At 47.2% G+C, this 18,016-nt stretch overlaps 1 protein-coding gene across 2 annotated transcripts; it reads right to left on the minus strand.

The window, feature by feature from the left end:
- Nucleotides 1-751: 751 nt before the first annotated feature.
- INPP5E (inositol polyphosphate-5-phosphatase E) lies at nucleotides 752-17,118 on the minus strand. 2 transcript variants are annotated; one of them, XM_065418681.1, is made up of 11 exons: nucleotides 17,088-17,118; nucleotides 14,186-15,257; nucleotides 9,822-9,945; nucleotides 8,867-8,928; nucleotides 7,873-7,997; nucleotides 6,977-7,096; nucleotides 5,736-5,843; nucleotides 5,427-5,588; nucleotides 4,300-4,415; nucleotides 2,893-3,029; nucleotides 752-1,566 (listed from the first exon to the last, which is right to left on the minus strand). In XM_065418681.1, the coding sequence occupies exons 2-11, from the start codon at nucleotides 15,031-15,033 to the stop codon at nucleotides 1,434-1,436; spliced, it is 1,935 nt and encodes a 644-aa protein (XP_065274753.1). In that variant the 5' UTR covers nucleotides 15,034-15,257; nucleotides 17,088-17,118; the 3' UTR covers nucleotides 752-1,433. The 2 variants fall into 2 exon arrangements, with proteins under 2 accessions (XP_065274753.1, XP_065274752.1); XM_065418680.1 differs by having other exon boundaries at nucleotides 8,831-8,928.
- Between the last annotated feature and the right edge of the window lie 898 nt (nucleotides 17,119-18,016).

An 18,016-nucleotide genomic window follows, 5' to 3' on the forward strand; every position in this document is an offset into this window, starting at 1 on the left:
GTTTTCTTCTCAGAGTTGGGAATGATCACAATATTGTTCGTGTTCTAAAATATATCTTTTCATCCAAAGTTTTTTTGTGGAAGTAGGTGATTGCCAAACATCTAATTACAATGGAGCTTCCTCCAAACCATTTGCTTTGTATTTCCAGTAGTAATGTGGTTTAAAAAGTGTTAACTTTAGCTAATGATTCAAGCAAGGTATGCCCATCAGAAGTTTTACAGTATTAACTGTCACGTACATTTTACCAGTGTAATACTTGACACTTAGAGTGCCTTTATCTCCAGAAAAAGCCCCATTAGAGAGAGAAATTCTCCACATTTTGCTGACTGGGAAACAACCACAGGGGGGGCAGAACTTCTCCAAACTGAGAATCAGAGAAAGAACAGAACTGAGTTCTTCTGATTCCTGGTTCTTGCTCTGAATAGCTCCCAAAGGTCAAAACAGATTTTTTCCCCACCCCAAAGTAGCTTTCTTTAGTGCTATCTTTACTTCCACAGTAAATCACTTTTTGCTAGATTTTTACACATTAACGCCACCGAGGCCACTGATTTCAGCTGCAGCGTCTCTTGCAGCTGCAAGCTTGTGGCCAATTTCTCACTGAAGTAGAAACTGGATCTCTACTGCAGAGGATCCATAAATTACGATATGAACATTGGTTCAGAAAGTCTGACTTTATCCAAGGACATGTGCTGGTTTAAGAGATTAATATGCACCCTTAGCAACAACAGAAGTAGTAAAAATAAATACTAATTAAAAGGCCATATCAAATGCACCTTGATTACTGTACATCCATACAGATCTTGCTGCAGTGGCCCACAACAGCAAAACTATTATGAGCAAGCATCAAGCTGGGAGAGAGACTGCTCAGGTTCTCTCATTCGTCCCCTTAGGTATTTTACAGAATACTGTACATTTGGCTATACGTAAAGAAATAAACAGCTGACATCAATGCCCTCCTGAGATGGATACTTACAAAGCAAGTATCCAGAACAGACTGAATAAAACAGATGGAACCACAATTGTCTCCTTTTTGAAAAATGTCCTTGAGTAACCACTCATAATACAATGCACCCAATGGGGCATCTTGTCTTTGGTATGGCCAGCATTGCCACCTAACTGCATCCTGCTGCTTGCAAAGGAAGTTTTGCTAAAAGTGACCTGATTGAATAAGCAGGGGCATCTGTTCGGAATATTTACTCCCTTCCTCTTCAGCAAAAGCACTCAAGTTCCTTGGATTAGCTCATGCAAATGAAACGTGAGAGCTGAAGTTTAAGACATTTGGTACAGGCCACATCAACTGTCATGCTGGTGCTCAAACCAAGACCCCTTCCTCTTGAGCTGTACCTCTGCAGACATGGAATCAAGTCATCTTTGCCTGGGTCTAAAATCCTCCATTCGGGCACCATTTACAAGCTTGTTGCTGGGCTTTAAGGTCAGGAAACAGTACAGACTCGGCTGGATTTTTGGTCCTTTATCTCCTGCCGCTTCTGAAGTTCCCTTGTAATTCGTCTCTTTATTCCGATTAAATAAAGTTCTCTGTCAAACTGCCCTGCAGCAAGCGGGATGCTACAATATAAAGAAAAGCTGTTAGATTTGTGCAATGTGCACAACTTACATTGGCTTAGAGCTCCATGATTAGTGTAGGGCCCAACAGCAGCAAGAATGAACTTTTCCATTTTCTCTCGCACTAAGGCACCTGGCTGTTGCTCTAACATTAAGTGAAACTAAGTGTTTCTCTACCGTCGCAGCAAGTTAGGCTTGTTTGGAGAGGCTAGATTGAGTAGTAAAAGGGAAACATACCCTCGATCTAAGCATGAAACTTCCAGTATTAATGGGAGACATACATGAGGAAGCTGCTGTCAGCCCTGGGCCCTTAAGCCTATGACTGTCAGTCAAACAGCTAACCAAACCTTTATTGTTTCTTTTAACTATGAACTGGTCCTGCTAGTCTCATTATCTGACTTCCAAGAAAAGTCACTCTGAAATGTGTAAGGCTCCACAGCTCGTCCCAGTTCTTCCGCTCAGGCTAAGATGGAGTTTACTTATGCAGAGTCGGAAAGCTTTCCTCTTCCTCCTGAGACCATAAATTACCTCCCATCCCGTAGCCAGGGAGCAGAAGAATGGGAGCAATGCACCAAACCTGTCTGCCTTCATGGAATCAGCAACATCTCTGTATTTATCATGTTGCCATGGTCACATTTCACCCACAACAGAACAGAGCACCTATTGAGCTCAGGGGGTGGGCAGGCACAACCCCACCCACATCTGAAACCGAGCAAACAGCAATTTTAACTGCACTGACTTCCCAAACACCCAGTCAGCACTGTTTTCTAATTTATAGATTCTTTTACATTTTTAATTACTTGGGCATGAAACTCGCCAGCTTCGTGGATTCAAACCAACTAATGTTTACAAGCTGTTAAAATGTTAGAGACTGATTTCTATTTACATTTCTCTAGGGTTATGAATCCTAAAGGATCCCAAGGTGCTTAGCAAGCTGTATACATACAGCTCTACTGAAACGCAACCACTTCTGGGGAGGGGGAAAAGGGCAGCTCCCCTATTTCCTCGATAAAGGGCAATGAGAGCTGTCTCTCAGGTGAGCATGCCTACGTGGTAAATGCACTGGACTCAAGTTATCCCTCAGAAGGACCAAGGGGACTAGCAGGAGGGATTCTGCTATGGCCAGGCTGGGTTAAATGCTTTTTATTGTTTTCAGCGCTGGGGCCAAACGTTACACAGAGAGCAAATACACTGCAGTGAGTTACAGGGGATTCATTCCATCTCAGGAGCTCTTGTGACAACATAAGCCACAAATTCCTGACTGCAAACATGTCCTAGGAAATCACTGCAGCCTGATCACATGCGTAGATGCACAAACAGGTCACTGACTTGTCTCTGCCGGGTCTCACTTTCACGCGGAACAGCCCATACACTGGCCTGTGGTCTGACGTTTTGACCACGGAACAGGAGGAGTACTTCACTGCATGGATGTCATCCTTGTGACGGCTCCTGTAGATCACTCGATCCTGGGAGGCCAAGAGAGAAAGAAGGAGGGAAGCAGATGGTCATTCCCCTTTCCTTATCCGCCCTGGAGAGAAACATTTGTTCGCTAAAGACACAGGTTAATTTAAAACCCTCCACTTTTAGAAGTGCCTTGCAATCAAAGGAACTCAGAGCCCTGTGTAGGACTCATTCTCCCCTGTCCTAGCACCCTGGGATGGAGGCAGCACACTGAAGCATACATATCTGGCACTGCGAAGCCAAGGATCTGCTTTGCATACAGCTCTATGTGTGGGTGAGAATTCCCTCTCGATGAGCTTCCATGGCTGACCCTCTGGACGCAAAGAGGGATAGCTGTCCCTGCCACATCTCACTTCCTATCTGGCAGGGGACTGGGGCGCCTAGATCCATGTATTTGAGCAGCCAGTGACCCTTCCCCTACCCCACCCCCTATGCGCCACTCTGCTCAGGATGACGTGGAAGTTCCCAGCATGGCTGTTTGATCAGGTAGACGCACGGCGATGGGAAGGGCATCCCATCAGTCCCCCATGATAGGTGGATTTCCTCCCTTAGAGAACTGCTATCCAGCTGTGATGGGATGTTCACCCCACACTAGCCTGGAAATTGTCCATGTGGCTCAGAGGGATGAAGGAGAGCTAGGCTTGACAAGCAAGCACACAGAGGCTGAAGCCCAGCTAGGCAGGAGCAGGCGGGGCTGGTATAAGACCAGGAAGCCTGCAGTCACTCTGGGCTAACAGAGGGAAAGGAAGAGACCCAGGGGGAGAGTAGAAGCCCTGGCCATGAAGGCAGGGTTTACCCAGAACGGCGGTGAAACGGAAGCCTGGTAGAGGTGGAGCAGGAAATAGCCCAAGGAAATAGCAGCAAGGTTTTGGATGGTACAGACTGTGGCCGCTGATCTGAGGGTCCCTGAGCTAGAACCCAGATTAGTGCATGGGCCCAGGTTCCCCCATCCTCCACTGGGGAAGTGGCATAGTCTTGAATTGGAGGACTGCTGGGAATGATAGCCGGTCCACCAGTCCAGTGAGACTGATACCCCAGAAGGGAAACTCTAGTGACCTGGCCGGAGGGCCAAGCCATAAAGAGGAAGCACTGCAACTCCTGGAGCATGAGAGGGGCCACACGAGCGGCCGGAAGGGCGTCAGACCTCGCAGAGCTATTTCCCAGATGCAGTCAGGAGGAGGAGCCCCAGCCATGAGTAGGGAACCCGTTACAGTGGCGAAGAAGGATTGTTAGTCCATTCCCTCCCCAGAAGCGTGTTTATAAGTAACCCTGTACCGTGTACGAAGGCGTCCTCTGCTTGGAAGTGGTGTCGTAGCTATCCTGCCCTATATCGAACTTATAGGAAGGGCGGAAATGAATGGCAGCCTCCTGGAACCCTTTGAAAATAGCCCCTGCAGGGGAAGGGGAGGCAGCATGAAGAACAAAGTGATTCTTCCCTCGTAACCGAGCATAACAGCATCTGGGCATTTACAACACACATTTTAAAAGCAGCTTGGCAATCTCAGCTAGAAACTAAACCAGTAACATACAGGGCTACAAAACCGGACCCAGACAGGGGGTTAGCTAAAGTCTGTTCAAATTAAGGGTGAATCTATAAGGGAACATTTAAAAGACTGGAGAACTAATACTTGGCCTGTTTATGGTACCTTCCATTGAAACCCTCTGCATGCTTTGCAAATCAATCAGCTCTAAGCACCCCTGTGAGACAGGTGGGAATTATCTCTAGTTTACAGAGCAGTAAACAGAGGCAAACCACACCCCACCTAAGTGCAGGGGAGACTCCCCCCCAACTCCAGGGGCACTAGGACCCAGGTGGTGGAATTAACATGACATTTGCTGCCATCACATTGTTCACTTGTGTGTTCTGTCCTGCGTTTCTCTTGTCTGTTTAGACTGTAAACTCTTTGGGGAAGGACCATCTTCTACCCTGTGTTTGTGCAGCACCTGGCACAATGGGGCCCCGTCTTGGCTGGCCCGTAGGCTCTGCCATAATAGACATGATTCATAATAATTGACTACCTTGGCAGGAGCATGTGGCATGTCAGTCAGAACCCAAGAATTCACATTCCTACTCCCCTACTTTGAAGTGTCATTAGATTTGAAAGCTATTGGCTTTCCCTTTCCAGAGACAACACCCTCACTTATTTCAGTGGCTATCCAAGAAGTAAATATATGGAGATATACCTAACTCATAGAACTGGAAGGGACCCTGAAAGGTCATTGAGTCCAGCCCCCTGCCTTCACTAGCAGGACCAAATACTGATTTTTGCCCCAGATCCCTAAGTGGCCCCCTCAAGGATTGAACTCACAACCCTGGGTTTAGCAGGCCCAGACATTCACATGCTTGGAAATCTCCAGTCAGTGGGGACTAGGAGTAGAGGGGAAGGCAGCAAGTCCCTTACCATCATTCATTTCTTTAATGAGCTGGTCATACTGCAGTAGCTTGGACATATCTTTTTCTAGATGCTGGTTCAGGATTGACTCCACGTTCTCACGATCCTTGTTTAGTCGGAAATTGAAGTCTCCAAACCAGAACACCTCGTCGAACCGAGTTGTGACATCGGCTGCAAAGCCAAGTGAGACATGCCATCAGCCCCATTTCTGCTTTGGGGTGGAGCAGCAAGTTAACCCACAAATCCTTCCACTAGCCGCGCAGGCGCACGCATACACACGCCCAGAGACATGGATTCTGTTCACATCAAGTTACTCACAAGGGCTGGATCGATAGGGATTTGTATCTGGGACGTTCTTGGGAAGTGCAAGTGCTTGGATGGTTTTATTGTAGTCCAGTATCCTCTCATACACTTTACCATCCCCCGCTGAAAGAGAGATGCATAAACACTGCAAATTCATGTGGAAAGATGGAGATTTTGTGCAGAATTTGAATTCAATCGCCATGGATCATTATTATGTAGAATGATTGTGGCAGAGTCCAAAATGTGCTGGGCACTTTCTAAACATGTAGGATGAGATGGTCCCTACCCTGAAGAGAGTACAAACTAAAAAGGCAGCAACAGGTGAGGGATGGGGAAAGGGGACACAACATACAGAGCATTTGGTGTGTCAGTAGATGTTTGGTTTGTGACTTTCCTTCCCTCATACTTCCCAACCCTGCAATCCTCAGCTTCAAATCCAGTGTCCTTATGCATCACCACCCCTCTGCATGAAGGAGCAGTTAACTCTCAGGATCCATTAATGTAATGTTCATGGAGGTGACCTAGTTGGTAGGAATGATCTTCAGAAGAGATTTAAATGAGGGGAGGGGAGTCACTTTGTAGACCAGCCCTCATTCTCTATATAGGGGAGAGTGTGGAAGGAGACAGGTGTGGGAGAGCTGGACAAATGGTGATAAGCCTGGCATCACTGGCAAAGCAGAGGAGATAGGAATGGGACAAAATGATGAGAGACAAGGGGAGATAGATGAGGAGCAGCAGCCTCAAAAACAAGGAGCCTGAATTTGATGCAACGGAGAAGAAAGGAGTCACTGGAGGGATTCAAAGCAGGTGGGATGGAATGAGAGGCAGGAGAGGATTTTAGCAACTGTTCTCTGTATGAACTGGAGGGGGCAGAGGGAGTGTTGGAAGACCACAGAGGAGCTTACAGTAATAAAGCCAGAAGAGGAGGGTTTTAGCTGCGTGGTTAGAGGGAAAGGCTCAGATCTCAGAAACACAGTGAAGGCAGAAGCAGTAGTTCAGACATGCCAACAAGGAGTTCATTCCACACTGGGTTTGCTCACAGCTTAAATGGTGGGGTGTGCTATGGCAAAGAGTAGATTAAAATAAGGAATTCATACACTTTACCAGTGTGAAGAGCAAAACACAGAAGCTCCATGTCAGAGTCCGCCTTAGAGCAGTAAGTAATACAGCAAATGGGCACATGCATCTTGTAAGCCAGGTGAAGCAATTTCCCCCCCCCAAGCAGGACATTTGTGTTAAGTAAGTAACTGACTCACATGTGAAATGGGACGTGATAAAGAGGAAGGAAGTCCCAAAGAACGTGAAGCAGATTCCCAGGGCTCCCTTGGTTTTGATCTGAGACACAATGCGAGTGGTCACAGTGGCGTATTCCACCTCTGTAGGGAGAAGGGAAAGAGAAGCTGCTGCTGCTGCTACAGGAAGCCCATTGAAACTGCACTGTGGGGAGGAAAGAGGACGGGAAGGGAGGAGGGGGCAGTCATTTAATCAGACTGCTGCATTGTTTGATAGGGCTCCCAGGATCTCAGCTCACTTTACAAACTGTACATGCTCAGCATCATTGCAATACACCCGCCCTCCGGCAGGGGCCCAGCCAGGCAGTTAACAGGAACACACACCACCACACAACCGTGGAGTGGGGGAATATTCTGGCTCAGGACGTAGGGAAAACACCTAGCAAGTGCCATAGGTTTGTGAAGGTACATGTGGCACAGACAGGACCTCTGCTGTCAAGGTGCCATCTGCGAGAGAGATGCAGCAAAACGAATGTCACTCAGCTTGTCTATCTGGGAATCTAGCCTTCAGAAGGATGAAAGGATGCACCCACCCTGAAGGGAGTCCAGAGGCTTAGTCCTGAAAGCCATCCCCTCTGGCTTGTGGTTCATAATAAATACATAGGTTACCCTGATCCCAAGGGGTGCTTAGCGCTCACAACCCCCATGGAGCTCTCAAAAGGCCTGGTCCTATTTGGCATAGCAGGCTACTGATCAGAGTTTGGGCATCACAGACACTTTCAGCAGGTAAGGGGAATTTATACCTTTAACTGATGCCACTCTCGGAGGTTTCCACCCACCATTACAAGCCTCCCTGTCCCACACAGTGACAGCGCAATTTTTCCCTCTCTGTAATCTCCAGCGCTTAATTAACAACGTACCTGAGCAGAACCAGATGAGGTCTCTTCTTATGAACACTGACATGTAGAGAACTCCGTGTGCAGCTGAGTACAGCATGACGTAATGGGGCCCCAGCGTCTCCTGCAGACGGATCTCCCACGCTCTTCTATGGGAGACAACAAAAGCACCATTGCTACATCACAACTACAGGACAAGGTGGAGGGGAAGAGTTGTCAGCCTGTGGGCAGTAGGAGAGAGAGATGTAGCCCTTGGGAGGTGCCAGAATGATGCCCACTGGTGATGAGGAGGAAGGTGAAGATGATGGTGATGAGGAAGACAATGGAATGAGCAGGCAGTGGGGGGAACCAGCAGTGTGAGGGTGCAGCAACCGCTACCATATAAGGGTACCTCCTCTGCCAAAACAATGGTGCACTGGCTGATCTGAAGACAAACAGCTTTTTAAATTGAGGACTATAAAACCTATAGGCAAACAGAGTAAGCACCTTGTTGGTTGCATGCAGCAGCTTTACTCTGACATAGTTTTACATATCAGTAGATCACAGGAACTGCCAGAAGGCATTCTGAAACCCTTGGAAGGATGCTAAGAATGAATGCACATCCACAGCACCTTACATCCAGCCTGACGCCTCGCAGTACCCTGGGAAGCTAACCTGCTTAAGGTCACACAAGTCAGCAGCAGAGCTGGAGGTTCCCACTGAAATCAAGGGAGTTTTGCTATTGCCTTCAGTGAGAGGAGTACCAAGCCCAAACTTTGGGTGATGATAGGTGGTTAGGGCTACTATAGGTTAAATAAAGACACCCTCTAGAACTCGTTTTCTCCTCATACTGACGAATTCACAGATTTATGAAATATAAATAAAGCTCAAGGGCAAGTCTATTCCGTTTTTTGGTGTATTAAAAACTAATTTATAAAGAAAAAAAACCCAGTACTGATTAGCAAGTGACAAGGGTGGCTCTTCATTACGCTGTTTCTGCTACCTGTCTGGACAGCCTTCTTGAATGCCAATAACATACATGTCCTGGGCATAGTCAGGATCCGATGGGAACAAGAAGTCATCCAGATTCTCTGGAAGTTCCTGCAAAAAAAGGAAGAGATGCACAGCGTCTGTTATGCTAGCATTTGGAAAAGGAGGGGAGGGAAAATCCAGAAAAGCTTCAAGCTTAATGAGTTAATAAATCATTTACGACCACTGCTAATATTTTGCACTTACATCGCATTTTAGATCTGAGACGCTCAACATTAATCAAGTCTAATCACCTCCCTGCCTGCATCACTGTACCCAGGCTGTAGATATGGAAACTGAGACACAGAGGGGGTGAAGCGTTTTGGTCATGGCCACACGATGAATGCCATGGCCCAGTGTGTATTTTTAATTTCTCTCGGATATTTAAGAAGAGTTTAGAGGCTAATATACGGACCTCTTTAAGGTCCTGATCCCAAGAGGTGCCAAGCACCTGCATCCCCCGTTGAACTCACCTAGTGTTCCTCAGTCTCTCTCTAGTTCTGTCCCTAAGTCACTTGGTTGCAGCAATCTCAGGTTTCTCTGCTGTGCAGAGATGTAGTTATGATTATGTTCCCCTTCAAAAACATTCTCTCCATAAGCAATTGTGCATCACACAGATTAATAGGGCCCCAATCCTAACTGAGGCCCTAGGGAGCACTCACAATACTAATAAAAAAGCGGCAGCTCCCCGCTTCCTGCTCTCTATTTACCAAATACTACAGTTCACAGAATTTCACCATTACAATGGTCACGTCTACTCAACTGAGCATGTGCAAGAGGATCCAAGGACACAGGAGGAAGGCTGAGCAGCCATAGAGACTAAGCTACTCAGGCAGATGAGGATCAACATCGTAAATATATTGAAAGTGACAATTTCGCAAGAAGCGGTGGCGCTAGTCCGTTTACCAAACACAGGGGGAAACATGCACCGCCAAGAGCCAAATTCAGGAGATTCATGTACCCACCTTCCGGCCTTGCATGTTCCAGGTGGCCACAAATATCCCAATGCTCCGATCAGGGAAATATCTGCTCAGTTCTTCTGCTCCCAGCAATGCACCACTAGCTAGAAGGCTGCCTTCCAAATAGCTTCTGTGAAACAGGGAGAGGGAAATGTATTTTTAAAACTCCATATTGTTAAAAAGGCAAATAAGCAAATGTTCTGGTTGCCGGAATCCTAGTTTGCATCACTCAAGAACAGACCCAAATCTTAACAATATTTAACATTTTATAGTACTTTGTCTATTACAAGTTCCTTTAAAAAAGGAGCTAATATTCACAGCCTTCGGAAATGCAGCATTAAATATTGAGTTGCTTCCAGGGAAAGAAGACATGACACCGAAAGAGGAATCTGGCCAGAACACCAGGGTCCATACACTCTCTTGTGAAAAGTGCCACAAGGTTTTTTAACACCCACAGGCAGTCAGGTTTGTTTGATAGCTTAGTCAAGAGACAACAATTCTAGCAGCACAGTTCTACTATAACACCTGGGCACCGGTCAGCAGGAATAATGCAATGTACTGAATCACTAATACTACTTCCTGCAGCACCAGGGGTGCTCCTTGGGGGTTTTCATACCCACTGAAGTGAAGTACTGTACTGGCCCAAGCCTGCTTTAGCTTGGCAGATCTGATGAGATCATCATCGCCTGAGGGAGCACCAGGCCCTAAGCACGAGACACTGAAGATCTGAAGCACACAAAACAAAGCAGAGTAGCTTGGAGTTCTCAGAGGTCTTCTTATGGAGGAACAGAACACTCAGGATCCTGTTTCACAGCATGCAAGCTTCCTGACTATCCACTAAACCGGAAGGGACGTTTTTAAACAGCCAAGTTGTATTAACACTCTTTTCAGTTACAACATCCCATTTAGAGAGCTCTCTCTGAGCACTGCCAAAGTTGCTTGCAATTCTCTCAAGCGATCCCCATTCAGCCTCTGACCAATGCTCAGGTTGGTGTCAGGAAGCTCTGGAGGAACACGTGTCCAGTCATCTTCCGGAAGAGGAACTGGACGGAACTCCAGGAAGGAACACTATAACCAGAAAGAATGTATTAGAGCCCACCCACATTTTGCTGAATATCTAACAGAAGTATCAAGTCAGGCTCCAGTTAAAATTGTATTCCCACTCAGAGGAGAAAACCCTCATCTAGCTTCTGGATCGCTCTGATAATGCTCCACTACCACAACACTGGGTGCCATATAAGTAAACCAACACGGTCGACAGATGGGATGTTATAAGCTAGTTTATTAGTTATTCGGCAGAGGAAAAGGAGAATGATCTCTGGCTGAAATTTTCTAAATAAAATGAATTTGGGAGGAGGGTCAATTGACAACTCAGGCACTTGGAAATGGTATGTAGCTGCACCTCTGTAGGTCACCAATTCAAACACAACGCAGGTTGGTATGAACAGAAGTTCCTACCATCTGCCAATACTGGCTTGTGGAAAATGAATTTGGTAGGCAGAGTTCAGTTCCCACAAAAAGTACCCCCGAATGTCACCTTTAATGTTAATCTCAGTGGAGCGTTCAAGGACTGAATGAACCATGAACACTGAACTAGCCTCTTGTCCCTAGTCTCTTTCAGTCAGGGCAGGGACACACTGGCGCATCAGTGTCGGGGAAGCTTGCAGTGATGTTACCTGTGCTGTACCTGGTGTGTGGTTGTACAGATTGTTTCTTCTTCCAGTACTAAACTCATACATGGGAACAAATAGTGTGACTGGTTTGATGACCGAGCCCCACCAAGAACTAGCTCCCAATATAATATGAACTAGTTCACCTCATAAAATAAAAAAATTACAATAGTTCCTGCATTAGGGTGCAGGGAACTAAGGAGTCAAATTCAGATAATCTTATTCTCACTTCAATAAGATTTTTCTAAATAAAAGGTTTCTGGAGCCCTAAATAAAACAGTATGTGCAATTTGAAACAGTTGGATTTCCCCAACTCCTCCCATGAGTCCTGCAGGGAATCTGCTGCTAGGAATGGTCGGGGTTCGGCAGGGACGCTCATGAAAGGAGAGCAGGCTGAATTAATACTTTTAATCTGGTTTAGTCTGTGGAGCCTTAAGCCCTGCAATTAATGATTACAACATAATGTCAGGGAATGCAGGATCTGACCAATGGTCTACCTCACCCTGTATCCTGTCTCCAACAGCTGCTTCAGAGGAAGGTGCAAGAAAACCCCAAACAGATAAGTAGGCAATAACTTGCCTGCAGAGGAAGTTTCTTCCTAACACCAATTACCTGACTTGTACATTACGGTATGAGGAGTTATATCCCTTATAATTATTTAGCCTCATATGTTATTAATCTTATTGTTCATATGAATGTCTAATATGCTTTAGAATCCCGCTAAGCTGTTTTCTGCATCATCATCTTGTGGCAATGAGTTCCAGATGCTACCGAGCATTTGAATAAAACTAGAAAATTCTCAAATATAAGAAGAAAATTAAAGCAGCAACTGGGCTGGACAGATGATCGAACACCTTCCTTCTTTAGTGTTTGGAAATGTCCCAGTATAGAAACTGGATGATGACAATTGCTACTTATTAATAATCTGTTGCTGCTTTCCGCTTTGAGGGCTGTATAATTGGGGTTATGCTGGCAACTAGATGAGAAAGAGGACTCACAAGCCTGTTCCCACCAAAACAACTGTTGAATCCAACTGAATTTGGGGGATAAAGAAGCAAGAGACACACATAGGAAGCACAGTAGGAGAATGGGCAATATTCAGCTCCAGTTTTGGGCTCAGCTATCAAACACCCCCGAAAGCTGGAGACTGCATGAAATCAGGGTTTTGACTTGGGCCTCTCTCTGCTTTTCAAACATTTCCCTAGCTTTCTGAGCGACAGCCTGTCATTCATAAAACCCGGCATTTAGTTCTAGGCATGGGGTTCCTGGAGATACAGACTTCAGAGGGATTCCACTCATTCACTGTCTTTTCTTGGATTGATTCCCTCTTCATTCTAAAGAATACAAGCCCTTCTTTATACTCTTTTCTGTAAAATACTCCAGAAAGTAGCAAGTGGAGGAGGGGGCAAATTGTGCTCCCTTCTCAGGGGATTCTAGAAAATTTGTAGTCTAGAATCTCCTGCGAGACAAGGTGCTGACAAGTGGCCTGATCCTATGAGAAGCTGCATACCTTGCGTAAGGAACTGAGCAGCCTCAATTCCCATTGACACCACTGGGAGTTGAGGCCACTCCGCACCCCACGGGGCTGGGGCCAAAGCCTGCGCTAATGTCAAGCAGCTGGAAGGCATTCTCTAGCTTTTTCTTTAGCAGGAACACACTTCCAGCAAAACGGAGAACTGCCACTGCTCTACCACATTAGCAGATGATGTCACCCCTGCAATTCATTGGCTAATTCTCTTCACTTCTGAGAGGGGCAGGTAAATCCTTGGCTGGCCCTATGTGACCTCTTTTAGCAATGGACAAACACCCCCAGGCTCATACCACTCTATTTGCCAGTTCTGACAAGATCCCAGCCATCTCAATTTGACTCATAAGATCCACTTAAATGATCAGATGCCTAAGTTAGGGGCTGATCCTGAAGGGTGCCAAGCACCTATAGCTCCCACTGAAGCCAATGGAAATGGCAAGTGCTTAGCGCCTCTCCTTTAATAAGCTATTCTTGTCTGATTTGTGGAGCCTGGTAAATTGTTTACTTTCTCCTCCTGCCCAGAAACAGGAAATAAAGATGAACTGGACATTGGAGTTTTCTGATCAGATATCCCTGAAAATCATGCAGCTTCTACTAAAGAAAAAAGCCCTGTTTTAACTAGTAGTTTCAGCTAGAATATCTGGATTTTGGGATTACCCCTGCGAAACCAACTACTTGTGTATTATCAGAAAGCTGAAAGTAATTAACTTTTGAATCATTTTTCATGTGAAAGTAAGTTACAGCATGAAAAAGCCAACATTATATTTAGCACTTATTCTGAGCTTTTCAGCTTCAAAACAGTTCAAAACATTAACCTTCACAGCTATGCATGTGAAAAGCATTCTGCTATGAAACCTTGATTAATACAGCCAGTGACTGCACTTTCTACGTTATGCTTGTGCTCTCAAAATATTCCCTGCATCTCCTGGACGCACATTGATCCAGCCCCAGTGTTTCTTCCTAACATGCTGCTCTTCTGAGGAGCTTTGCCATAAAGCAGCCATTCAAAAATGTACTCACTTGCCCTTCCCATGACAGTGAATATAAGGGAACAATGATAATTTGCTCACTGGTCAAGTTACTTATTGCAGACAAACAGAATTCTGCAAGGCAGTTGGCCATCTACTAACAAATACTGTATTCTCTCTGCTATGAAAACATGGAGAATATACCTGTTTCGAACATCCTTGGCACGAAGAGGGGTGAGCAGGCTGAACGTAGACTTCATGGAGTCTGTTGAACTGCTATCGCAGACCATCCCGCTGTTGTGAAGACCGGTGTCACTCAGGCTGCTGCTCAACCTTTCAGACCTGCTCTGAGAATAATGTTGGTAATCCATATAATCTGAGTCGATCCTATTAGCTGTCCTCAGCACGTGAGAGGCCATGCTGAGTTCCAGGGGGGGCAGCGGTCGAGGGGGTGTTATTTTGGACAGCCGGGGTTTGCTGCCTGAAATTTCTTTCCCCTGCATAAGCCCCGCAGAGACACTGGGAACCTCAGAGACCTGTTTCTCGGAATCAGAAATGCTACCCTTGTTCTTCCCATAAGGGCTCGGTTCCGAGGCATCCTGCAAGTTGTGCAAAGAACCCTGATCACCATTGAGTACCACTCTGCTCCTGGTGGGAGGACTCAGGGACGACTCCTGGAGAGAGCCATTGGAGGAGCTTGTCTCACTGGGATCGATCAGATTTTCCTGACTCGTTCTAAACACTCTCCTCCTCCTCCAGCTTTTCTCATCAAGAGATGATGCTCGCGCCAGCCTGGGTTTCCTGGGAGGCTTCGGGGTGACAGATTTAATCTTCATATTGGGTTTGATTTCATCAGGGGGAAACCTTAAGGTGTCATTTAAAAAGGATTCTATGTCTGGATGGTCCTCAAGTGCAAGCACCCTGCTGTCACCAGCCTCCTTCCTCATAGCTCCACCAGCCTTCTTCACTTGCTGGTCCTGTAGTACTCTGCCCTCTGTGCTCGAAGTAATACATGCCACTGCATGTGGAGAAAATCCATTTGGAGGGTTCATTCTCCTCCCATGTACCAGTTATGGACTCCTCTCCATAGAGTCAGTCCCTCAAAGAGTCATCTTCCTTTACTGTATCGTTTTGGCTCCCAGGGTGGTACGTTCAGGTGTTTGAACCAAAACACAGAGATCAGGAATGTGAATACACCTGAGTCTTTTGCCAAGAATACAGGAAAGTTATGTGAGTAGCAAGATGCATGGCTGGAAAAGCCTTAGAGGTAAGAAATCTGCAATTGCCCAAAAGAAACAGAACTGTAACAACCTCCTGAGCCATATACTATAAACACAATAAAATCATGGTCTTGCATGGCACCTTCCATCAGAGGATCTCAAAGCATTTTCCAAACCTCAACAAGCCCCCTGTAAGAAAGGTCAGTGTTATTTCCATTTTACAGAAGGGGAAATTTAGGCCCAGAAAAGTGAAGTGACTTCCCAAGGATTGTATGTGACAGAACTGGAAGTAAATTCCCACCATGCGTTTTATAGGACAGGATGTTTGTTCGCTTTAGCAGAGCAGGAAATGGAAATTAAAACCACATACAAGTTACCACCTTAATCTTTTAGGCTTTCAGATGGTCACTCTGTGAGGTGATTCAGTAATGCAGGTAGGTAAAACATTCAGCATCAGAAATCAGTAAGTTTTCAATGGTCTCAGGTTCTGTAATGATCCTGTATCACCATCATCAATTAAGGTAGACCTGTGGCTGCACAACACATAGGCCACTACCACTTGAGCTGAAGACTCTGCATTAGCTGCAGCAGCATTAGGAGTTATATGTGCCCCTCTATGGGGGTCAGTCTTGGGATCCTGCTGCCCCTGGAATTGTGCCGCCCCAAGCACATGCTTGGGTTGCTGGTGCCTAGAGCCGGCCCTGTGTGTATGTTCTCCAGTGGCTGGGAGTCTGGAATGATATTCTGTTCCTGCATTCACCACTGATTTATTATTAATATGGCACCAAACATTTACTAGGAGCTTTATGACCTTTTAACCCCTCAGGAAATTTACTCACCTGTAAAATGGGCATACTACTACTTACCTGCCTCAGAGGAGCCGTATGAAACGTAGGCCTCACCTGCACACAAGCTTGCATAACTTGTTGAACTGGTGCAAACCCCGCTTATTTTGGTTGAAGAGCGGCTTACTTCATTTTACTGTTCCTAACCAATTTAGAGCTAAACCAAAATAATCTAAAACCCTTTGAGACTCATGGGTTCAAATCACCATCCCACCTATTATTTGCTAAGGTACTTGTAAGAGAAGTTCTGCCGGTAATGCAAATAATAACATTTTATTAAAACTACTATGGTGATTGGAGCAGCATAGGAGCCTGGAGAGAATAAAGGCAGGGTTTCTTTATTAGCTAAAGAAAAGAAGGACTCCAGATTGGGCCTTAATTCCTGTTCAACCCTAACACTATGCTACCCCACAAAAGGGCCAGTCACTCCCAGAGCCTGGGAAAACTATTTTTATCCAAAGGGGTCGGGACTTTTCAGTGACCTGATGGACAGCGTCTAAATAGCATGGTTAGGAAAGGCCACCCCAGCAGCTCCCCTTTCCAGGGGCAGGAACCCCCAGAGTTGGGGCCGATAGTGCCAGGGCTTTGTGTTAGTGTTAAAAACACTTATGCCACGGCCGGGAAGTGTGTGTGCATATGCGGGGTGGGAGGGACACAGATACTGTGTGTGTGTGTGTGTGTGTGTATTGGGGGGGGGGGAAAGACACAGAGATGGGGGCAGACTGTGTCTGTCGATATGGCGGTGAGACACGCCAGTGGGTTTGTGTATGGGGGAACACAGGCAGTGTATGTGTGGGACTCACACTCTGCGTGTGTTTGTAGGGGGGATACACGGGGGTGGGCAGTGCCCGCGGGATGTGATCACACACTTAAGGGCGGGGGGGGGGCGCCTAGACGAACAAGGGGGGGCTCAGTGACCCTACGGGCAGAGGGAGCGAGTCAGAGACCGAGCGACCCGGGGGGGGGGGGGCAGCCGCTAATCGCGGGGCCCTGGCCGCGGTGGGACGGGGGCCAAGCGACAGGATCCGGCGCCGGCCTCACCTCCAGTCCGCGCCTGCAGCCCGCGGCCCGGCCTTAGCAACCGGCTCGGTCGGCAGCCGCGGGCCGGGGCCGCCCCTGACAACGAGCAGCCGCGGCTCGGAGGGCCGGAGCCCGCAGCGAGCGCGCCCTGCCGCCCGGAGGAGAGACCGGCGCCTTCAGCCCTGGCAGCCCGGCCCGGCCCGGCCCCACCCCGGCAGCTCCCCGCCGCAGGGGCCGGGGCCCGAGTCTCCGCAGCGCGCTGGGGGCTGCGGCCCGTCCCGTTACAACGGGACACGGGCGGCTCCGGCCCCCGAGCCGCCTCGCCGCGGGCGAAAAGGGGCTCGTAGCCCGCCCGGGGAGAGGGTCCCAGCCCCCGGGAGCCCCTCTACAACAGCCCAGCCCAGCCACCGGCCCTCGCCTGGCCTAGAGCAGCGGCTCAACCTTTCCCGAGGACTGTGCCCCTTGCAGGAGTCTGGTCGGTCTTGCGCCCCCCCCCCCCCCTCACCTCCCTTGAGAGCTACTTGCTTACAAAATCAGACAAAAATACAAGCGGCACAGCACCCTGACTACAAAAAAGACAGTGAGCAACTTACCCTATAAATAAAAAAACCCATTGGAATATAAATATTGTGCGTACATTTCAGTGTATAGCAAGTCATTGTCTGTATGCACGTTTCAGTTGTACCGGCTCTGCTAGTGCTTTTTATGTAGCCAGTTGTAAAACTAGGCAAATATCTAGATGAATTGATGTACCCCCACCGACCCCTTGTTGAGACCCACAGGGCCTCCCCGTTCAGCTTTTCAACCACTTAGCAAGATGCCACAAGGGATTAAACGTGATATACTAAAAGCCGCTATTTCTATGAGACAGGATACAGAATTTAGAAGGGATGTTTCAGGGTATGAGGCAACTGAAAGAGTTTAGGAAGAAAGATTGTCTATAGGCAGAC

Source organism: Emys orbicularis, chromosome 18 (assembly GCF_028017835.1).
Source record: "Emys orbicularis isolate rEmyOrb1 chromosome 18, rEmyOrb1.hap1, whole genome shotgun sequence".
NCBI classification, from domain to species: domain Eukaryota; kingdom Metazoa; phylum Chordata; order Testudines; family Emydidae; genus Emys; species Emys orbicularis.